Source organism: Lichenostomus cassidix, chromosome 3 (genome assembly GCF_008360975.1).
Source record: "Lichenostomus cassidix isolate B80296 chromosome 3, HeHo_3.0, whole genome shotgun sequence".
NCBI lineage: Eukaryota > Metazoa > Chordata > Aves > Passeriformes > Meliphagidae > Lichenostomus > Lichenostomus cassidix.
In genome coordinates, this window is record NC_139483.1 from 109,334,762 (window position 1) to 109,356,586 (window position 21,825).

Sequence of the window (21,825 nt, forward strand, 5' to 3'; positions counted from 1 at the left end):
AAGCACCAAAGAGTGAAACATTCCCTGTCCTTGGGCAGCACCAAGAACATGACCCAGGTTTTGCTGCATCTGCACAGACCTGGAGTCAGGGCTGTCCACACTGAGATAGCCCAGGGCCAACCTGGCTGCACTAAGGACTGAACCTCACCTCCCTGAGCCTGAGTCTGCTGCACCACACACTGGGCATTGCAGGGGAGGGGGGACAGAGTGGCAGGAAAAGTTACAACTGGTCATATGCCTGTTTCCTTTCTTCTTACAGAGTGCGGGGTTGATGTCCTGAAATTCCTGAGAAGGCCATCCCTTTGTTTTTGGCTCCTGGACCCATGTGGTGATGTCCCCTCCATTCCCTCCCTGCCTCTGCCCTGCCCAGCTGCAGTGACAGCAGCAGTGGCAGCTTCTGCCTGCTGGCTGCTGCTGGGCTGGAGCCCTCTGGTGCAGCCCTGCTGGCTTTGGGGCAGGGGCTGCTTTTCCCAGCTTGAATAAAGACGAACACTTGGGCATTGCAGGGCTGGCCGTGTGTGCATGTTCTGCTGCTGCAGGGCTACTGTGCCTGCTGGCCCTGGGGGTGGCACTGCCTTGGTGGCAGCAGAAGGCCCTGGGGATGGTGCTGGGGGTGAGCAGCATGTGTGTCCCTGGGGATGCTCCTGCTTGGCCATACTTTGGGGACACTGAGCCTGTCAGTGCCTGCTGGGCCAGGCTGTTTGGAGTGCCTCTGCTGGAACTGTCCTGCAGATGATCCCTCTGGGGGAGCACGATCCTTATCCTGGTCCTCATGGCTCTGGGTATCCCTTGTCCCTGACAGCCATGGCTTTGAGTGCAGAGCTGTACTGGGAGCTGTGTCCCTTGAGGAGGCATGGCCTTGGTGACCCACACGAGGTATCCCTGCTGCTCCTCCTAGCCCCATTCCAGCACCACAGCCCTCCCTGCTGTGGCTGTGCAGGAGCTGTGCTGCTCCACAACCCATCCCAGCAGCCAGGAGCTGGACAAAACCTTTCAAATCCTGGGCCAGGTGATCTCTGAAAAAGGTCCCACATTGCTATTTCGGCTGGTGGAAATATGAGGCAGACACAGCAGTAAAGGGGAAAAATAGTATTTAGTTTGGTATTTAATAGGATCTTAGGTCACAGCTCTTCAAAGGTGAAACAATCCTAGATGCACACTCCCATATAAGGCATATACAATTTTATCGACTTTGCAAATTGGTATATTTACCTAAAATCTCTGAATAAGAAACTTATTACATGAAGTAATTGTACCTTTATTCTAATTGCCCCCCTTTAATTAATACTAGTGCCCACTGTACAAAATATGTTCTAGAGAAAAGCTTCATCCGAAGTTGGAACCTTTAGTTCTGACATAGTACAGAGCTCTTGGCTTCCTGCTGTGAATGTTTGTTCTTCCTGCTTTGTAAAACTCTCAATGAAGCTAAATATTAGACTACAAAAATTACAAGTATGTGGGGCTATGGCACAAAAAGTGTATAAAGGGTACAAAGAATGGGAAAAAAGTATCAAAATGTATTAAAAGGCTGCATAAAAGACGAAAAAATCATCAGGCATCAAAATGACCAAATTTGTTTATCCACCGGGTGCTAGTACAGTGTTCTGCCCTCTCTGCCCATCCTAGGCATTCTGGGGTGACAATGCTTTGCTCCATCAAAGGGAGCAACCTCTCTCTGTGTGCAAAGGAAACCTCAGGCTCCCAATTCCCCAAGTTGTTCAATACCTGTGTGTGTCCATGAACTCATGTGTATGGAACATCTGGTAACTGTCCTTCATTCAGGGATGGCTTTCCCTCCTAAGAATCACAGATTCATAGAATTATTGATTTTGGAAAATCCCCCTAAGACCATCAAGCCCGACCATTCCCCCAGCACTGCCAAGCCCAGCACTGAACCATGTCCCCAAGTGTCACATCTACATGGATTTTAAATACTTCCAGAGCTGGTAATTCCCCCACTGCCCTGGGCAGCCTGTCTTAATGCTAACCACTGATTCTTCAGAGCAATTATTCCCAATATGCCATCTAATCCTTCCCTGGTGCTATCTGAGGCTATTTCCTGAGGCCCTGAACATTGTTACCTGGGAGAGAAGACCAACCTCAAAATAGCTTCTACTGCCATTGTTTTCCAGATCGGGAGAGTTTGGTGAGGATGTTGAGATGATTCCTCCCTGCCATGGCCTTTCTGTCTCCCCTTGTGCTCACTTGTCCTGGCATGGATCCTGTAGCTGTCACCTCCAGCTCCTTTCACCTCTGCAGTGCAGATCTCTTCCCCCATCCCAGAATATCTGGAGTCAGACAGATGGAGATGTAGACAGGCAGCTCGTGGGTTTTGAGGGCAGACAGAAATGAGAGGTAAAGCTTTCCTCTGACTGTACAAAGCTGAGCACCTTTGCAATCTCCAGTCTCATGTTCCACATCCTACTCAGAGTATTTATAGCATAAACAAAATGAGAGGACACAAAGAAGGAAACCATTTCCTCATTTCTACTCTCCCCAGTACCAGCCACTCTGCCTTTGCCATCCCACCCTCTCCTGCCCATTCCGGAGCCACCGTGCCACGGGTGTCACAAGAGGTGTTGCATGGGCACAGCGGTGACAATTGCAACAGCCCCAGGAGGCACCTCAGCCTCTGGCCCTGCAGCAGGGAGGGACCAGGGGCAGCCCCAGCACCCCCACACACATGGGGCACTCTGGGGTTGGCCCAGGCCACTCGTGTCAGCAGCAATTGGGTTCTGTCCCACCCACCAGCCCTGCTATAAATCCAGCGGGTTTGGGCCAAAGCAGCATTCCCTGACCCCAAGACCATCTGCACACAGACACTCCGGTTGGCTTTGCTGCTGCCTGAGCACCAAGACCTTCACCAGGGAGGTGAGTGTGGGGTCTCTCTCTGCAATCCTGCCCACTCAGGATCTCAGCTCAAAGCCCAGCACAGCAGAGCCTCCTAAAGGACAAACTACTTGATGTATATAATTTGGCCCACAGAAATGCCTGGGAAAGCGAATAAAAGCCTTCATGTGAGTCTAAGTGCCCAGAACACATGGAAGGTAAACTGAATTTTTCAAAGTACAGGAGAGATTGGAGCAGGTCCTTGATGCTGTGGGAGGGAGCCAAGATCTTCTTTGTTGGGGGAATTGGGACTTTCCCTCAGAAAGTAAGGAGATTCTTTTCCCACAGCACTAGAGAGATTTCCTATCTTTTAAGGCTTTCAGTAATTCCAATTTCAATAGCAATTTTATCACCTTTCCCAAATTTCACTGGCAATTTATTTGAATTGAATTGGCATCTGTTGGTCCCAGACCTATGATCTGTGCCCTGGGAAAAGGTCTTTTGAAGAGCTTTGAGGAAGGTGATGGGAATGAATCCTCTAAGGTCATTGATTTCCCAGAGGCTGAGACATGGTGGAATACCCCAGGTATTGCAGAGTATCTCAGACCTAAGACTTGTTTTTATGAGAAAGGTAAGGGAGACATCATCTGCAGTGGCTGGGAGCAGACCCTCTGCAGTTTGATGAAGCACAGAGCCCAGGCTTCTGCCCCACCTGGGGTCCTGCATGTCCCCATTGCCTTGGTGTCCCCTCTGCAGCCCTGTGAAGACCCAGGAGAGGTAGCAGCCATGAAGATCCTGTTCCTGCTCTTCCCCCTGATCCTCCTGTTTTTCCATGGTGTTTCAGGTGAGAATAGAAGTGGGGAAATGGGGAAAAGTGTAGAGCCTGCACCAGTGGGAATTCAATGTCCCTGGAAGTGACCATGTTTCTGGGAGTAGTGAGATGTTAACAGAGGATTGTGGTCAAGGTGTTTCTTGAGTGACTTTCTTACTGGACACAGATATGAGGTGGAGAGAGCCCATGGAAATGGAATCCTAGTTTCTTGTGTGGATCATGAATGGGCTTGGTTTCAGCCTCCAAACCTGCACCCAGCTGTCCCTGTTTGAGTGTCTCTGGATGTTCTCTTGCTCTGCACAGGGATGGCAGAGAGCCCCAGGGGGTGTTTGGATGATGAGATTTCCTGGGGCACAAAGGTGTCTCTTCTTATCCAGTGGTTCATCCACTGAGTGCCCCAAAACCCTCATGACCCCAAGGGATGATCCCTGCAAGGGCTGGACAAGGACTTTCCATCAGAGATCACACAAATCATGGCTCAGCCAGGACAGGGATGTGGCATGTGAGGAGTCCCTGCCTGCCGGCTGTGCTGGTCCAGGCTGAGGTGGGAATGCAGCAGGGGAGCCAGCATGGCTCTTCCTTGACCTCACACTGATCCTTCCCACTCTCTGCTCTGCTGTGCCCCTGGTGTAGGGGGAAAGAGTCCTTCCAGGTGAGACACTTGGCATTTGGAGATGTGGCCGGGGGGAGGTTGAAGCTGAGTGCTTTGATTGATCTGATACGGGTTGGGGAACAACAGCCGTTCTGCAAGAGCACACTGCACACCCCAGATTATTGTTGTAATTCTTCTGTGTCTTTCTCCATGGAAACAGCAAGTGTACTTCACTGCAGACACCAAAGAGGATACTGTTCTTTCGGGAGATGTATCCCCCCTTCAAGGCCTATTGGAAGATGTACAAGACAAACTCTCTGCTGCAAAGCGTAAGGACTGGATTCTTGGGTGTGGGAAGCGTTTCCTCCTTTTGCCTGAGAAAGATCTGTTGCAAATTTCTTTCTTAAAAACACCTAAAATAATCTCTCAGGGATAATGATTTGTGAGAAATGCCCAAGAAGGGAAGAAAAAGCACTTGAGGGTTTGGAGCTGCCCTGAGTGTGGGGCTGCAGCAAACCCAGGTCAGCCAGAGGACCTCCCAAAGGCACCCCAAAGCACCAAAGAGTGAAACATTCCCTGTCCTTGGGCAGCACCAAGAACATGACCCAGGTTTTGCTGCATCTGCACAGACCTGGAGTCAGGGCTGTCCCCACTGAGATAGCCCAGGGCCAACCTGGCTGCACTAAGGACTGAACCTCACCTCCCTGAGCCTGAGTCTGCTGCACCACACACTGGGCACTGCAGGGGAGGGGGGACAGAGTGGCAGGAAAAGTTACTATTGGTCATATGCTTGTTTCCTTTCTTCTTACAGATTCGTGGGTTGAGACCCTGAAATTTCCAAGCAGGATATGCTGCTTGCTTCTGTCTCCTGGACCCATGTGCTGATGTCCCCTCCATTCCCTCCCTGCCTCTGCCCTGCCCAGCTGCAGTGACAGCAGCAGTGGCAGCTGCTGCCTGCTGGCTGCTGCTGGGCTGGAGCCCTCTGGTGCAGCCCTGCTGGCTTTGGGGCAGGGGCTGCTTTTCCCAGCTTGAATAAAGACGAACACTTGGGCATTGCAGGGCTGGCCATGTGTGCATGTCCTGCTGCTGCAGGGCTGCTGTGCCTGCTGGCCCTGGGGGTGGCACTGCTTTGGTGGCAGCAGAAGGCCCTGGGGATGGTGCTGGGGGTGATCAGCATGTGTGTCCCTGGGCATGCTCCTGCTTGGCCATACTTTGGGGACACTGAGCCTGTCAGTGCCTGCTGGGCCAGGCTGTTTGGAGTGCCTCTGCTGGAACTGTCCTGCAGATGATCCCTCTGGGGGAGCACGACCCTAATCCTGGTCCTCATGGCTCTGGGTATCCCTTGTCCCTGACAGCCACAGCTTTATGTGTAGAGCTGTTCTGGGAGCTGTGTCCCTTGAGCAGGCATGGCCTTGGTGACCCATACAAGGTGTCCCTGCTGCTCCTCCTAGTCCCATTCCAGCACCACAGCCCTCCCTGCTGTGGCTGTGCAGGAACTGTGCTGCTCCACAACCCATCCCAGCAGCCAGGAGCTGGAGGAAACTTTTCAAATCCTGGGCCAGGTGATCTCTGAAAAAGATCCCATGTTGTTATTTCGGCTGGCAGAAACATGAGGCAGACACAGCAGTAAAGGGGGAAAATGGTATTTAGTTTGGTATTTAATAGGATCTTAGGTCACAGCTCTTCAAAGGTGAAACAATCCTAGATGCACACTCCTGTATAATGCGTATATAATTTTATGGACTTCACAAATTAGTACATTTACCTAAAATCTGTGAATAAGAAACTTATTAAATGAAGTAATGGTACCTTTATTCTAATTGCCCCCCTTTAATTGATACTAGTGCCCACTGTACAAGATATGTTCCAGAGAAAAGGCTTCATCCACATTTGGAGCCTTTAGTTCTGACATAGTACAGAGCTCTTGGCTTCCTGCTGTGAATGTTTGTTCTTCCTGCTTTGCAAAACTCTCAAATGAAGCTAAATACTAGACTACAAAAGTTAAAAGTATGTGGGGCTATGGCACAAAAAGTGTATAAAGGGTATAAAAAATGGGAAAAGGTATCAAAATGTATAAAAAGGGTATATAAAAGAAAAGACATAAAATCATCAGGCATCAAAATGACCAAATTTGTTTATCCACCGGGTGCTAGTACAGTGTTCTGCCCTCTCTGCCCATCCTAGGCATTCTGGGGTGACAATGCTCTGCTCCATCAAAGGCAGCGACCTCTCTCTTGTGTGCAAAGGAAACCTCAGGCTCCCAATTCCCCAAGCTGTTCAATACCTGTGTGTGTCCATATACTCATATGTATGGGAGCAGATAGCGACTGTTCATCATTCAGGGACAGCTTTCCCTCCCAAGAATCACACATTCATAGAATTATTGATTTTGGAAAATCCCCCTAAGACCATCAAGTCCACTCAATCCCCCAACAATAAACCATGTCCCCAAGAGCCACATCTACGTGGCTTTTAAATACTTCCAGAGCTGGTAATTCCCCCACTGTCCTGGGCAGCCTGTCCCGTTGCTAATCACTGATTGTGCAGACAAATTGTTCCTAATATGCAGCTAATCTTTCCCTGCTGCTATCTGAGTCTATTTAGTCTAGGCCTGACCTTTTTTACCTGGGAGAGAAGACCAACTTCAAAAGGTTTCCACTGCCATTGCTTTTTAGATCAGGAGAGTTTGGACAGGGATGTTGAGATCATTCCTCCCTGCCATGGTCTTTTCTCCCCATATGCTCAGCTGCCCTGGCACTGACCCTGCAGCTGTCACCATGAGCTCCCTTCACCTCTGTGGTGCAGAGCTCTTTCCCCATCCCAGGGGCTCTTTGGCCCAGAACATCAGGAGCCAGACTGATGGAGGTGTGGACAGTCAGCTCATGGGTTTTGAGGGCAGACAGAGAGGAGGCAAAGGGAAAGATGGAGATAAAGAGGAAGAACTTTTTCCAAGTGTTCATGCAATTTGTTCCATCTTATTTCCAAACTACTCAGACAAACCTGTGTGGTGAAATGAGAGGTAAAGCTTTCCTTTGACTGTACAAAGCTGAGCACCTTTGCAATCTTCAGTCTCATGTTTCACATCCTACTCTGAGTATTTATAGCATAAAAAAATGAGAGGACACAAAGAAGGAAACCATTTCCTCATTTCTACTCTCCCCAGTACCAACCACTCTGCCTTGTCCATCCCATCCTCTCCTGCCCATCCCAGAGCCACTGTGCCGCGGGTGTCACAAGAGGTGTTGCATGGGCACAACGGTGACAATTGCAACAGCCCCAGGAGGCACCTCAGCCTCTGGCCCTGCAGCAGGGAGGGACCAGGGGCAGCCCCAGCACCCCCACACACATGGGGCACTCTGGGGTTGGCCCAGGCCAATTGTGCCAGCAGCAATTGGGTTCTGTCCCACCCCCTGCAAAGAGCACAAAACCAGCGTGTTCTGGGCACAAGGATACTCCCTGATTCAGACACTTCTGGGGGAAAGTGATTCCTGTTGGGTTGTTCCAGCCCTTTGCTGCCTTGGTGGAATTTAAACCAACACCTCCATCAGGTAGGTCACTGGGGAGTCAATTCCAAGCCACCAAGGCACTTCCCTGTCCTCTTGCTCTTTCCTGGGTCAGTGCTGCACAGAGATGGGGAGTGGGCTTGATGGGAATCTTGAGAATGCTCTGGAGTTGGGGATAGACACTTCCAATCTAAGCTGGGAAGACTTTCCTGACTCCAGGAAAGCAGAGGTGATTGTGCAGAATGCTGGGACAGTCTGCTTTGGGTTGGCTGGGGAGATGAAGAGCACTGGATAAGACTCCATTTAGCTTGGCATCTCCAGGCACAAGGATCCCTCTAAATCCTTGACCTTGTTTGGTTCTTGGTTTGTCCCTTCTGCAGCCCTGAGAAGAGCCAGGACAGGCATCAGCCATGAGGATCCTCTACCTGCTCTTCCCCTTGTTCCTCCTGTTGATCCACACTGCTGCAGGTGAGAGGGACAGAGGGGAGATGGCTGAGCTGTGAGCCCCCATCAGTGGGATTTTCCAGGTGCTGGGAAGAGACCAAATTTCTCAGGTATTTGTAACAATTGGGAGGGATTTGCTCTGAGGGAGGTCTGGGCAGTTGAGCATCCAGCACAGCAATTCCTGTAGCAGCTCATGCTGTTCTTTCCCTATGTCTTTCCCACATACACATATTACTGTGGGAAAAATGAACTCTGGAGAGTTTAGGATGTTGGTTTTGGTGCTCAGTTCCCATAGGAGGCTTGGACTCAGAGCCAACACCAGCGCCTCTGGGATGTGTCACATTTTTTACAGTTATGCCATACTCACTTTGACCTCTCTCACTGTGCAGGGTCATCCTTGGGTCCAACAAATAGGAAACAATGTGAGAAAGAAAACGGGTACTGTGGATTTCTGAAGTGTTATTTCCCCTATGGCATCGCGGGAAAATGTTCAACAGGGTTTTTTTGCTGCAAAATGTAAGTTTTGGAATTAGAGAAGCTGCTGTCATGACAGAAAGTGTTTAAGGGCCCCTGAGTAGCTAAAAGCTCAGTGCCCTTCAGGCTCCAAGGCAGAGCCAGGGGAGGAAAGGGAAGGTGCTTGGAGCTGCCCTGAGTGGGGCTGCAGCAGCCCCAGGTCAGCCAGGGCCTCCTAACTCCCCTGCAGTCCCAGGAGGCTCATGCAGGCTTTCCACAGCACTCACCTAGGCCACCAAAGAATGAAACATTCCCTGTCCCTTGGCACCACCAAGAACATGATGCAGGTTTTACTGCATCTGCACAGTCTTGGAGTCAGGGCTGCACCCACTGAGATAGCCCAGGGCCAACCTGGCTGCACTAAGGACTGAACCTCACCTCCCCTGAGCCTGAGTCTGCTGCACCACACACTGGGCACTGCAGGGGAGGGGGGACAGAGTGGCAGGAAAAGTTACAACTGGTCATATCCCTGTTTCCTTTCTTATTACAGAATGTGGGGTTGAAGTCCTGAAATTCCTGACAAGGACATCCCTTTGTTTTTGGCTCCTGGACCCATGTGCTGATGTCCCCTCCATTCCCTCCCTGCCTCTGCCCTGCCCAGCTGTGGTGACAGCAGCAGTGGCAGCTGCTGCCTGCTGGCTGCTGCTGGGCTGGAGCCCTCTGGTGCAGCCCTGCTGGCTTTGGGGCAGGGGCTGCTTTTCCCAGCTTGAATAAAGACAAGCACTTTGGCATTGCAGGGCTGGCCATGTGTGCATGTCCTGCTGCTGCAGGGCTGCTGTGCCTGCTGGCCCTTCGGGGTGGTACTGCCTTGGTGGCAGCAGAAGGCCCTGGGGATGGTGCTGGGGATAAGCAGCATGTGTGTCCCTGGGGATGCTCATGCCTGGCCGTGCTTTGGTGACACTGAGCCTGTGAGTGTCTGCTGGGCCAGGCTGTTTGGGGGTGTCTGTGGTGGCACTGTCCAGTGGATGCTCCTTCTATGGGTCATGGGTTCCCAGCGGTAGTCCTGCCAGACACTGATGTACCTGGTGTCTCTATCGTGCAGTTCCTCTCCCCATCCCAAAGATTTCCCTGCTGGCCCCACAGCCCAGAGCCGCTGTGCCGCGGGTGTCACAAGAGGTGTTGCATGAGCACAACGGTGACAATTGCAACAGCCCCAGGAGGCACCTCAGCCTCTGGCCCTGCAGCAGGGAGGGACCAGGGACAGCCCCAGCACCCCCACACACATGGGGCACTCTGGGGTTGGCCCAGGCCACTTGTGCCAGCAGCAATTGGGATCTGTCCCACCCACCAGCCCTGCTATAAATCCTCTGTGCTTGGGCTAAAGCAGCATTCCCTGACCCCAAGGCCATCTGCACACAGACATTCCTGTTGGCTTTGCTGCTGCCTGAGCACCAAGACCTTCACCAGGGAGGTGAGTATGGGGTCTCTCTCTGCAATCCTGCCCACTCAGGATCTCAGCTCAATCCCAGCACAGCCGTGTCAACTAATGCACAAACTGTTGGGAGTATCCAGGTGGAAAAGTTGTCCATCTGAGATACCTGGAAAGAGGATAAAAGCCTTCATATGAGCCTAAGAGCCCAGAACTTGTGGAAGGTGAACCTGAATTTTCCTAAGTACAACAGTGATTGGAGCAGGCCCTTGATGCTGCAGGAGGGACCAAAGATCTTCTTTGCAGGGGAAATGGTGACTTTCCTTTGCAAAGTAAGGAATTGTTTTCCCACCGCAGCACAGGTAATTCCCATCATTTCACACTTCCAGTAACTGCAAGTTTAGTTTGCATTCACATTTCAGGGGACCAAGACACTTCCCTGCCCTCTGGCTGCTCCCTGGGTTGGTACTGCCTATGGCAGGGGCAGAAATTGTGGGGTTGGGGAAGGTCCTTGCAGGGAATCCTGGAAATGATCTGCATTTGGAGATAGGCACTGTGGGGAGGACTTTCCTAAGCCCATGGAAACAGAGTGGTTTGGTCAGGGTGTTTGGGGTATGTGTTTGATACATGAAGCCCGAGGGAGTAACAGTTATTTAATTCCATAATTTTCAATGGCAACTTTTTCTCTGCAATTCCAAACTTCAATGGTCATTGTTTTGGTTGAATTGGCAACAGTTAGTCCAAGCTCTGTAGTCAGTTCTCTCTGGAAGGGCTTTGGAAAACTTTCAAGGCAATTAATGGAAAAGGTTAAAGGTAAAGGTTAAAAGTTAATAGGTAACTATTTCCAAGACACTGACACATGAAGCACTCCCAAAATTTGCAGGGTGGCACAGACCCAGGAATTGTTTTTAACCAAACAGTAGAGGAAACATCATCTGCTGTGGCTGGGAGCAGCCCTTCTGCAATTTGGTGAAACTTAGAGCCGAGGGTTTTGTCCCACCTGATGTCCTGCATGTCCCCATTGCCTTGGTGTCCTCTCTGCAGCTCTCTGAAGACCCAGGAGAGACACCAGCAATGAAGATCCTGTTCCTGCTCTTTCCCCTGATCCTTCTGTTGGTCCAGGATGTTGCAGGTGAGAATGTGAAGGGGAAGATGTGGGAGGTGTGATCCTCCATTATTGATGTTTTCCATGTCCCTGGAAGTGACACTGTAAGTAGGAAGGATGCAAATGTTAGAGGGGCTTGAGATGTTTTTTGAATGATCTTCCAATGGGATACAGACTTCAGGTGGACAAAGGCCCTGCAAATGGAATCCTGGCTTATTCTGTGGGAGAGGAAGGGGTTTGGTTTCAGGCTCCAAGCCTGCACATAGCTGTCCCTGTTTGGGTCTCTCTGCATGGTCTCTTTGTCCTGCACAGGGATGGCAGAGAGCCCCAGGGGATGTTTGGATGAGGAGATTTCCTGAGGCACAAAGGTGTCCCTTCTTATCCAGTGGTTCATCCACTCAGTGTCCCAAACCCTCATTGCCCCAAGAGATGATCCCTGCAAGGGCTGGACAAGGACTTTCCATCAGAGATCATACAAATCATGGCACAGAAGGACTGGGATATGGGATATCAGCAAAGCTCAAGCAGCCTTGAGTGAAGGAAAGCCCTGGGCTAAGATTGAGCTATCCACGGGGTGTTCCTAAATTCAGGAACCTATTCAGCAGCCCTGAACTTCATTACAACCTGGAAACTCCTGGTTGTCAATGAATTATTCCTTGAGGAAGTAAGGGACACTTCCAAATCAACTCCTCTTGTCCTTATGGGGTACTCACCCTGCCAGGAATCAACTGGGAACATCACACAGCTGGTACAACCACAGCTAGAAAATTCCTGAAAAACCTGGATGACAGCTTTATGGAACAGGGCTGAAGGGAGCCAACTCATAAAGATGTGCTCCTTATTCTGCCTCTTGTCAACAGAGAGGATCTCCTGAGCCATGTGGGGATTGGGGCCATCTTGGCCATAGCAACCACAGAGCCATCCAGGTTAAAATCACTCTTGACAGGAGGAAAGTGCTGGCAAAATGTCAGTTGTGGACATGAGTAGAGCTGACTTCAGGCTGCTCAGGGAATCAGTAATGTCCCTTGGGAAAATGCTGGAAAACTGTGCCAAGGAAAGGGACCTGGGGATTCAGGTTGATGGCAAGCTGAATTTGAGTCAGCAGTGCTCTAGCACCCAGGAGGGCCAACCCTCTCCTGGGGGACATTTGACCCAGCATCACCAGCTCTGCAAGGGAGAGGATTGCCCCACTCTGCTCTGCACTGGGACAGTCTCACCTTGAGTCCTGGGGGCAGTTTTGGACACCACAATATAAAAAAGACATTAAACTCTCTAAGAGTGTCCAAAGGACAGCAACAAAGATGGTGAAGGCCTTGGGGGGAAGCTGTGTGAGGAATGGTTGAGGCCACTTAGTCTGTTCAACCTGGAGGAGACTGAGGGGACACTTCATGGCAGTTACAACTTCCTCATGAGGGGAAGAGGAGAGACAGACATTGATCCCTTCACTGTGATGACAGTGACACGACTGGAGGGAATGGCCTGAAGTTGTGTCAGGGGAGGCTTAGATTGGATATTGGGGAAAGGTGCTTCTCCTAGAGGGTGGCAGGGCACTGAACAGCTCCACAGGGGATGGTCACAGCACCAAACATTACATAGGTCAATGAGCATTTGAACAACACTCACAGGGACATGGTGTGACTCTTGGGGATTGTCCTGTGCAGGGGCAGGAGTTGGACTCGATGATCCCTGTGAATTCCTTCCAACTCAGCTTATTCTGTGCTTCTGTGAGGATTCCCCTGCTTGTCATCTGTGCTGGTCCAGGCAGAGGTGGGAATGCAGCTGGCTCTTCCTGCACCTCACACTGATCCTTCCCATTCTGTTCTTGTGTTCACCCAATTTAGGGGGAAAGAATCCTTCCCACAATTAAAGGTGTGGCTGTAGGGAGGTTGAAACTGAGCCCTTCTATTGGCCTGAAATGTCATCCTTTGTGCAGCCATACACTGCTCTCCCCAATTTTTAATTTAATGGCTCTGTATGCATCTTTCCCCACGGAAACAGGAATTAAAAATGCATGTGAGCTACTAGGAGGATACTGTACTTTTTGGAAGTGTCGCTCCCCTACAAGACGAATTGGAAACTGCTCAGCCTTTACCATATGCTGCAAACGGTAGGGTCTGGATTTCTGGATGAGGAAAGTTTCCTTCTTTGTGCATAGAAAGACCTGTTAAAAGTTTCTATCTCAGAAAAACTTTATTATCTCTTTGCCTCATTCTTACAGAGTGCGGGGTTGAAACCATGAAGCAGGACATCCTGCATGCTTCTGTCTCCTGGACCCATGTGCTGATGTCCCCTCCATTCCCTCCCTGCCTCTGCCCTGCCCAGCTGCAGTGACAGCAGCAGTGGCAGCTGCTGCCTGCTGGCTGCTGCTGGGCTGGAGTCCTCTGGTGCAGCCCTGCTGGCTTTGGGGCAGGGGCTGCTTTTCCCAGCTTGAATAAAGACGAGCATTTTAAATAAAGACTGAGAATTCTCCTGCCTGGCCATGCTTTGGGGACACTGAGCTGTCAGTGCCTGCTGGGCCAGGCTGTTGGTGTGTCTGTGCTGGAACTGTTCAGTGGATTCTCCTTCTGGGAAAGCAGGAACATTGTCCTGCTGTTTATAGGCCCAGATATCATTCTTTTCTGAGCACCCTACTTCCATGCCAGAAAGTCATGGGCTAGAAACCATGGCGATATTGGCAAAACCTCATCCCCAAAATAGCCACAGCTGTCTTAGAAGGTCCCAGCTCAGGTCCAAGCTGCAAAACCTGCAGCAGAAGCCATTCCTCAAAAGTATGGAGAGTTGAGGGACAGCAGGGAGGATGGCACAGCCACCAGGGGAACTCACGTGATTCATAAGCTTAGCAGGATAAAATAAATTCCTGAGTCAAGAGGTTTGTTTCTTTCATCTGCATTATGTCTATATAGAATAGTCAGTACCTACTGGGCACCCTCACTGTAGTGTCAACTAAATTGTCAGTTTTTCCATACATTCAATTCCTTTTTATCTTTCCTGGTGCTCCCTGCAGCATGAGAAGGGGAGATTGCAGAGGACAGGCTGGAGTCACCAGTAGTGCAAAAGTTCCTTTTCCTTTTTCACTCCCTGCACCAGAGAAAAGGAGGCTTTGGTTTCCTCTTCTGAGCCCTCTGAGAAGAATTCCCAACCCAGGCTCTTGTGTCATCCTGCCTTGTGTAAGGACCCTGCAGGGCTGTGGTTTGCTGGACACATGCAGGGACACAGACACACAGACCCTGCTCTCTGGAAACCTGCAGCAGCTGCTGCTCTGGCACAGAAGGGAAATTTTCCTGAGTCCCTTCAGGAACCCCTCCCAGTAAAACCCTCCATCAGTATCTTCAGTCTCATGTTCCACATCGTACTTGGAGTATTTATAGCATAAACAAAATGAGAGGACAAAAAGAAGGAAACCATTTCCTCATTTCTACTCTCCCCAGTACCAACCACTCTGCCTTGTCCATCCCATCCTCTCCTGCCCATCCCGAAGCCGCTGTGCCACGGGTGTCACAAGAGGTGTTGCATGGGCACAACGGTGACAATTGCAACATCCCCAGGAGGCACCTCAGCCTCTGGCCCTGCAGCAGGGAGGGACCAGGGGCAGCCCCAGCACCCCCACGCACATGGGGCACTCTAGGGTTGGCCCAGGCCACTCGTGTCAGCAGCAACTGGGTTCTGTCCCACCCACCAGCCCTGCTATAAATCCAGCATGTTTGGCACAAAGCAGCATTCCCTGACCCCAAGGCCATCTGCACACAGCCATTCCTGTTGGCTTTGCTGCTGCCTGATCACCAAGACCTTCACCAGGGAGGTGAGTGTGGGGTGTTTTTCTGTAAGCCTGCCACTCAGGGTCCTGCATGTTCCCATTGCCTTGGTGTCTCCTCTGCAGCCCTCTGAAGACCTGGCAGACAAAGCAGCCATGAAGATCCTGTTTCTGCTCTTCCCCCTCATCCTCCTTCTGGTCCATGGTGCTGCAGGTGAGAGGGGAAGAGAAGAAATGGGGAGAAGTATAGATACTGCTCCTGTTGGAATTCAGTGTTCCTGGAAGTGACCATGTTTGTAGGAGTGATGAGAAGGTAACAGGGGATTGAGGTCAAAGGCGCTTCTTGAGTGCCTTTCCAGCTGGACACAGATTTATGGTGGATAGAGCCCATGGAAATCGAATCCTGGCTTCTTCTGAGGGAAAGGAAGCAGTTTGGTTTCAGACTCCAAGCCTCCACCCAGCAGTCCCTGTATGGGTCTCTAGATGTTCTCTTGCTGTGCACAGGGATGGCATAGAGCCTCAGGGTGCTTGGATGAGGAGATTTCCTGGGGCACAAAGGTGTCTCTTCTTATCCAGTGGTTCATCCACTGAGTGTCCCAAACCCTCATGACCCCAAGGGATGATTCCTGCAAAGGCTGGACAAGGACTTTCCATCAGAGATCACACAAATCATGGCTCAGCCAGGACAGGGATGTGGCATGTGAGGAGTCCCTGCCTGCCAGCTGTGCTGGTCCAGGCTGAGGTGGGAATGCAGCAGGGGAGCCAGCATGGCTCTTCCTTGACCTCACACTGATCCTTCCCACTCTCTGCTCTGCTGTGCCCACAGTGTAGGGGGAAAGAGTCCTTCCAGGTGAGACACTTGGCATTTGGAGATGTGGCTGGTGGGGGGCTGGAACTCAACCCTTCTATTGCTCTGAAATGCTTGTGGAGCATCAGCATTTCTTCAAGAGCACACTGCACTCCCAGATTATTGCTGTAATTATTCTGTGTCTTTCCCCATGGAATCAGCAAGTGAACTTCAATGCAGACACCGAAGAGGATACTGTTCTTTTGGGAGATGTATCCCCCCTGCAAGGCCTATTGGAAGATGTACAGGACAGACCATCTGCTGCAGAGGGTAAGCTCTGGATTCTTGGCTGAGGGAAGAGTTGCCTTCTCTTGCCTCAGAAAGATCTGTTGCCAATTTCTTTATTAACAACAACTAAAATATACTCTCAGGGATTATGCTTTGTGAGAAATGCCCAAGAAGGGAAGGAAAAGCCCTTGTGGGTTTGGAGCTGCCCTCAGTGGGGCAGCAGCAAACCCAGGTCAGCCAGGGCCTCCCTGAAGCAACCAAAGCCACCGAAGAGTAAATCATTCCCTGTCCTTGGGCAGCACCAAGAACATGATGCAGGTTTTGCTGCATCTGCACAGACTTGGAGTCAGGGCTGCCCCCACTGAGATAGCCCAGGGCCAACCTGGCTGCACTAAGGACTGAACCTCACCTGCCTGAGCCTGAGTCTGCTGCACCACACACTGGGCATTGCAGGGGAGGGGGGACAGAGTGGCAGGAAAAGTTACAATTGGTGATGGGTTTATTTCCTTTCTTTTTACAGACTCTGGGGATGAGACCCTGAAATTCTCAAGCAGGACATCCCTCTCGCTTCTGTCTCCTGGACCCATGTGCTGATGTCCCCTCCACTCCCTCCCTGCCTCTGCCCTGTCCAGCTGCAGTGACAGCAGCAGTGGCAGCTGCTGCCTGCTGGCTGCTGCTGGGCTGGAGCCCTCTGGTGCAGCCCTGCTGGCTTTGGGGCAGGGGCTGCTTTTCCCAGCTTGAATAAAGATGAGCATTTTAAATAAAGATCTGAGGATTCTTCTGCCTGGCCGTCTTTTGGGGACACTGAGCCTGTCAGTGCCTGCTGGGCCAGGCTGTTTGGTGTGTCTGTGCTGGAAGTGTCCTGTGGCTGTTCCCTCTGGGGGAGCAGAAACATTGTCCTGGTTTTCACAGGCCCAGATATCATTCTTTTCTGAGCACCCTACTTCCATGCCAGAAAGACATGGGCTAGAAACCATGGGGATAGTGGCAAAACCTCATCCCCAAAATAGCCACAGCTGTCTTAGAAGGTCCCAGCTCAGGTCCAAGCTGCAAAGCTTGCAGCAGAAGCCGTTCCTCAAAGGTATGGAGAGTTGAGGGACAGCAGGGAGGATAGCACAGCCACCAGGGGAACTCACGTGATTCATAAGCTTAGCAGGATAAAATAAATTCCTGAGTCAAAAGGTTTGTTTTCTTTCACCTGCATTATGTCTATATGGAATAGTCAGTACCTACAGGGCACCCTCACTGTAGCATCAGCTAAATCGTCAGTTTTTCCATACATTCAATTCCTTTTTATCTTTCCTGGTGCTCCCTGCAGCATGAGAAGGGGAGATTGCAGAGGACAGGCTGGAGTCACCAGTAGTCCAAAAGTTCCTTTTCCTTTTTCACTCCCTGTACCAGAGAGAAGGAAGCTTTCATTTCCTTTTCTGACACCTCTGAGAAGCATTCCCAACCCAGGCTCTTCTGTCATCCTGCCTTGTGTAAGGACCCTGAGGGGATGTGGTTTGCTGGACACATGCAGGGACACAGACACACAGACCCTGCTCTCTGGAAACCTGCAGCAGCTGCTGCTCTGGCACAGAAGGGAACTTTTTCCACTTCTCTTCAGGAACCCCTCCCTGTAAAACCCTCCCTCAGTAATGTGGGCAGGTGGTCCTGAGCATGCAGAATCCATCTCTCACCATTTTGTGATTGTCACCTTGTCACTGTGACTTCACATCTGATGGTTGTGCAGGAGAAAAGGCCAAGCAGTTCCACTGCCAAATCCCCAGCACATCAGCCCCTGCAGTTTAGGGGAACCAGACTTCTCTGCCAAACACCTGGAGAGGCAGCTGCCAAACTGGACACATGGCATAGCCTCTCCTACCCAGCAAGGCCTGTCACTTCTCCCAGGGGCATGGCTGGCATCAAATATTGGATGCACAAGCAATGACTGCATCATCTTGTATTGCTTCACCTTTTATGCATTTAGAAGGAGATGCTGTTTTGTTGTATCACCTGGTTTACAGATGGTATCATCTTTGATGGTGTTGTTCACATTTTATCAGAAGACTCATGAGAGACAACCCTGCTTCTCCCCCTGACAGGTCAGGTGCACAGACATCTCATCTAATAAGATGTACTTGCAGTGCCCAAAGTTGTTTTCCATATTCTTTGACTTTTTGCACATCCACTGCCAGCTGGATATTCAATCAGAAGAGGAAAGACAAAAGATAAGAGAATAGGGAATAGTTTCCCACTGACATAGTTTAAATTTGATATTGGGAAGAAATTGTTCCCTGTGAGGGTGGTGAGGCCCTGACACAGGCTGTACAGAGAAGCTGTGGCTGCCTCTTGATCCCTAGAAGTGTCCAAGGCCAGGTTAGACAGGGCTTGGGGCAAAATGAGATAATGGAAGTTGTCCCATGGATGGGGGATTGGAATGAGATGAGCCTTGAAGTCCCTTCCATCCCAAACCATGCAGGATGTTTGTGCAACTCGATGAAGAAATTACTCTGTCCACCCCAAAACTGAGCTGTTCTGCTGTCTGCACCCAGCAGTTCCTCTGCCAATCCCAAAGATTTTCCTGCTGGCCCCACAGCCAAGAGCCACTGTGCCACGGGTGTCACAAGAGGTGTTGCATGAGCACAACGGTGACAATTGCAACAGCCCCAGGAGGCACCTCAGCCTCTGGCCCTGCAGCAGGGAGGGACCAGGGACAGCCCCAGCACCCCCACACACATGGGGCACTCTGGGGTTGGCCCAGGCCACTTGTGCCAGCAGCAATTGGTTCTGTCCCACCCCCTGCAAAGAGCACAAAACCAGCGTGTTCTGGGCACAAGGATACTCCCTGATCCAGACACTTCTGGGGGAAAGTGATTCCAGGTTGGATTGTTCCAGCCCTTTGCTGCCTTGGTGGAATTTAAAACCACACCTCCATCAGGTAGGTCACTGGGGAGTCAATTCCAAGCCACCAAGGCACTTCCCTGTCCTCTTGCTCCTTCCTGGATCAGTGCTGCACAGAGATGGGGAGTGGGCTTGATGGGAATCTTGAGAATGCTCTGGAGTTGGGGATAGACACTTCCAATCTAAGCTGGGAAGAGTTTCCTGACTCCAGGAAAGCAGAGGTGATTGTGCAGGATGCTGGGGCTGTCTGCATTGGGTTGGCTGGGGGGAAGGAGAGCACTGGATAAGACTTCATTAACTTGGCATCTCCAGGCACAAGGATCCCTCTAAATCCTTGACCTTGTTTGGTTCTTGGTTTGTCCCTTCTGCAGCCCTGAGAAGAGCCAGGACAGGCATCAGCCATGAGGATCCTCTACCTGCTCTTCCCCTTGTTCCTCCTGTTGATCCACACTGCTGCAGGTGAGAGGGACAGAGGGGAGATGGCTGAGCTGTGAGCCCCCATCAGTGGGATTTTCCAGGTGCTGGGAAGAGACCAAATTTCTCAGGTATTTGTAACATTTGGGAGGGATTTGCTCTGAGGAAGGATTGGGCAACTGAGCATCCAGCACAGCAATTCCTGTAGCAGCTCATGCTGGTCTTTCCCTATGTCTTTCCCATATGCACATATTACTGTGGGAAAAATGAACTCTAACTGGAGAGTTTAGGATGTTGGTTTTGGTGCTCAGTTCCCATAGGAGGCTTGGACTCAGAGCCAACACCAGCTCCTCTGGGATCTGTCACATTTTTTACAGTTATGCCATACTCATTTTGACCTCTCTCACTGTGCAGGGTCCTCCTTGGGTCCAACAAATAAAAATCAATGTCAGAAAATAAAAGGGCACTGCTCACTTCTGGGGTGTCTTTTACCCTATGTCGTCGTGGGAAAATGTTCAAAGTTTCTTTTTTGCTGCAAATAGTAAGTATTGGAATAAGAGAAGCTGCTGTCATGACAGAAGGTGTTTAAGGGCCTCTGAGTAGCTAAAAGCTCAGTGCCCTTCAGGCTCCAAGGCAGAGCCATTGGAGGAAAGGGAAGGTGCTTGGAGCTGCCCTGAGTGGTGCTGCAGCAGCCCCTGGTCAGCCAGGGCCTCCTAACTCTCCTGCAGTCCCAGGAGGCTCATTCAGGCTTTCCACAGCACTCACCCAAGCAACCAAAGAGGGAAACATTCCCTGTCCTTGGGCAGCACCAAGAACATAATTCAGGTTTTGCTGCATCTGCACAGACTTGGAGTCAGGGCTGCCCACACTGAGATAGCCCAGGGCCAACCTGGCTGCACTAAGGACTGAACCTCACCTGCCTGAGCCTGAGTCTGCTGCACCACACACTGGGCATTGCAGGGGAGGGGGGACAGAGTGGCAGGAAAAGTTACAACTGGTGATGGGTTTGTTATCCTTTCTTTTAACAGAGTCATTGGTTGAAACCCTGAAATTCCCAGGAAGAACATTCCGCATGCCTCTGTCTCCTGGACCCATGTGCTGATGTCCCCTCCATTCCCTCCCTGCCTCTGCCCTGCCCAGCTGCAGTGACAGCAGCAGTGGCAGCTGCTGCCTGCTGGCTGCTGCTGGGCTGGAGCCCTCTGGTGCAGCCCTGCTGGCTTTGGGGCAGGGGCTGCTTTTCCCAGCTTGAATAAAGACAAGCACTTTGGCATTGCAGGGCTGGCCGTGTGTGTGTGTCCTGCTGCTGCAGGGCTGCTGTGCCTGCTGGCCCTGGGGGTGGCACTGCCTTGGTGGCAGCAGAAGGCCCTGGGGATGGTGCTGGGGGTGAGCAGCATGAGTGTCCCTGGGGATGCTCCTGCTTGGCCGAGCTTTGGGGACACTGAGCCTGTCAGTGCCTGCTGGGCCAGGATGTTTGGGATGCCTGTGCTGGCACTGTCCAGTGGATGCTCCTTCTGGGGAAGCAGGACCCTTATCCTGGTCCTGCTGATTTTGGGTGTCCCTTGTCCCTGACAACCACAGCTTTATGTGCAGGGCTGTGCTGGGAGCTGTGTTCCTTGAGGAGGCATGGCCTTGGTGACCCACACGAGGTATCCCTGCTGCTCCTCCTTGTCCTCTTCCAGCACCACAGCTCTCCCTGCTGTGGCTGTGCAGGAGCTGTGCTGCTCCACACCCTATCCCAGCAGCCAGGAGCAGGAGGACGCCATGCAGCTTCTGGGCCGTGTGACCTGAGAAATGCCTCCAATTAATCATGGCCTGCAAATGTCCAAGTTTTTTTCCCCACAGGGAATAGACTGGTTGTCATTTGCTTTCTCCCCCTCTTAGGCAGTCTGTGGTGACAATGCTCTGTTCCGTCAAAGGCAGAGGCCTCTCCCTTTCTGGAAAGCAGACCTCAGCTCTTGCAGTTTTAGTGCTTCACAACGTGTATGTCCGTGTACACGTGTGTGTGGGAGCAAATGGTCACCCTGCTTTTTCAGTAAATACTTTCCCTCCTGAGAATCAGAAAAACAGAGAATTATTATGTTGGGAAAGTCCTCTAAGTCCATGGAGTCCAACTATTCCCCTAGCACTGCCAATGGCAGCACTATTCCATGTCCCCTAGTGCCACATCCACACAGCTTTTAAATCCCACCAGGAAAGTTAACTCCACCACTGCCCTGGCAACTTATTCCAACATTTGACCACCCTTTTTTCCAAGAAATTTTTCCTAATATCCAATCTAAACATTCCCTGGTACTACTTGAGACTGTTTGCTCTGGTTCTGTCAATTGTTTCCTGGGAGAAATGAACAAACCTAAAAATTTTCCACTGCCATTGCTTGGCAAAACTGAAGAGCTGGGTGAAGGATGTTCAGATCATCCCTGCCATGGCCTTTGCTCAATTGGTTCTCACCTCTCCTGGCACTGACCCTGGAGCTGTCACAAGCTCCCTTCACCCCTGCAGTGCAGAGCTGTTC

General features: G+C 51.1%; 5 protein-coding genes across 8 annotated transcripts in view; all 5 read left to right on the top strand.

Annotated features, from left to right (window-relative positions):
• Window positions 1-16,778, top strand: part of LOC146440432 (spheniscin-1-like) — a 48,003-nt gene extending 31,225 nt beyond the window's left edge. The window contains exon 4 of one of the 2 annotated variants that reach the window (XM_085057118.1): window positions 16,534-16,778. The gene's annotated coding sequence lies outside the window, so the exon portion shown is untranslated. Of the gene's footprint in view, window positions 1-5,064; window positions 5,312-16,533 lie in introns of those variants that run through there. The other variant, XM_085057117.1, reaches the window with a different exon arrangement.
• Window positions 2,769-5,311, top strand: LOC146440437 (spheniscin-1-like). Its single transcript, XM_085057113.1, has 4 exons — window positions 2,769-2,871; window positions 3,586-3,673; window positions 4,474-4,582; window positions 5,065-5,311. The coding sequence occupies exons 2-4, from the start codon at window positions 3,616-3,618 to the stop codon at window positions 5,075-5,077; spliced, it is 180 nt and encodes a 59-aa protein (XP_084913239.1). The 5' UTR covers window positions 2,769-2,871; window positions 3,586-3,615; the 3' UTR covers window positions 5,078-5,311.
• LOC146440438 (ostricacin-2-like) lies at window positions 7,663-20,588 on the top strand. 2 transcript variants are annotated; one of them, XM_085057105.1, is made up of 4 exons: window positions 7,663-7,801; window positions 8,137-8,224; window positions 8,590-8,716; window positions 9,204-9,449. In XM_085057105.1, the coding sequence occupies exons 2-4, from the start codon at window positions 8,167-8,169 to the stop codon at window positions 9,214-9,216; spliced, it is 198 nt and encodes a 65-aa protein (XP_084913231.1). In that variant the 5' UTR covers window positions 7,663-7,801; window positions 8,137-8,166; the 3' UTR covers window positions 9,217-9,449. The 2 variants fall into 2 exon arrangements, with proteins under 2 accessions (XP_084913231.1, XP_084913232.1); XM_085057106.1 differs by lacking the exon at window positions 9,204-9,449 and adding an exon at window positions 20,342-20,588 and having other exon boundaries at window positions 7,675-7,801.
• On the top strand, window positions 10,052-16,778 carry LOC146440439 (spheniscin-1-like). 2 transcript variants are annotated; one of them, XM_085057115.1, is made up of 4 exons: window positions 10,052-10,124; window positions 15,065-15,152; window positions 15,947-16,055; window positions 16,534-16,778. In XM_085057115.1, exons 2-4 carry the CDS (start codon window positions 15,095-15,097, stop codon window positions 16,544-16,546), a joined length of 180 nt encoding a protein of 59 aa, XP_084913241.1. In that variant the 5' UTR covers window positions 10,052-10,124; window positions 15,065-15,094; the 3' UTR covers window positions 16,547-16,778. The 2 variants fall into 2 exon arrangements, with proteins under 2 accessions (XP_084913241.1, XP_084913240.1); XM_085057114.1 differs by lacking the exon at window positions 10,052-10,124 and adding an exon at window positions 14,919-14,986.
• LOC146440440 (ostricacin-2-like) lies at window positions 18,730-19,855 on the top strand. Its single transcript, XM_085057112.1, has 3 exons — window positions 18,730-18,936; window positions 19,271-19,358; window positions 19,728-19,855. Exons 2-3 carry the CDS (start codon window positions 19,301-19,303, stop codon window positions 19,853-19,855), a joined length of 186 nt encoding a protein of 61 aa, XP_084913238.1. The 5' UTR covers window positions 18,730-18,936; window positions 19,271-19,300.
• Window positions 20,589-21,825: the final 1,237 nt, after the last annotated feature.

Bases quoted from the DNA above. Each gene is read 5' to 3' on its own strand.
- LOC146440437 (XM_085057113.1), top strand. From the start codon at position 3,616: ATGAAGATCCTGTTCCTGCTCTTCCCCCTGATCCTCCTGTTTTTCCAT. The intron at 3,674-4,473 runs GTGAGAATAGAA...CCATGGAAACAG, and splicing joins GTTTTTCCATGGTGTTTCAG to CAAGTGTACTTCACTGCAGA.
- LOC146440438 (XM_085057105.1), top strand. From the start codon at position 8,167: ATGAGGATCCTCTACCTGCTCTTCCCCTTGTTCCTCCTGTTGATCCAC. The intron at 8,225-8,589 runs GTGAGAGGGACA...CTCACTGTGCAG, and splicing joins GTTGATCCACACTGCTGCAG to GGTCATCCTTGGGTCCAACA.
- LOC146440439 (XM_085057115.1), top strand. From the start codon at position 15,095: ATGAAGATCCTGTTTCTGCTCTTCCCCCTCATCCTCCTTCTGGTCCAT. The intron at 15,153-15,946 runs GTGAGAGGGGAA...CCATGGAATCAG, and splicing joins TCTGGTCCATGGTGCTGCAG to CAAGTGAACTTCAATGCAGA.
- LOC146440440 (XM_085057112.1), top strand. From the start codon at position 19,301: ATGAGGATCCTCTACCTGCTCTTCCCCTTGTTCCTCCTGTTGATCCAC. The intron at 19,359-19,727 runs GTGAGAGGGACA...CTCACTGTGCAG, and splicing joins GTTGATCCACACTGCTGCAG to GGTCCTCCTTGGGTCCAACA.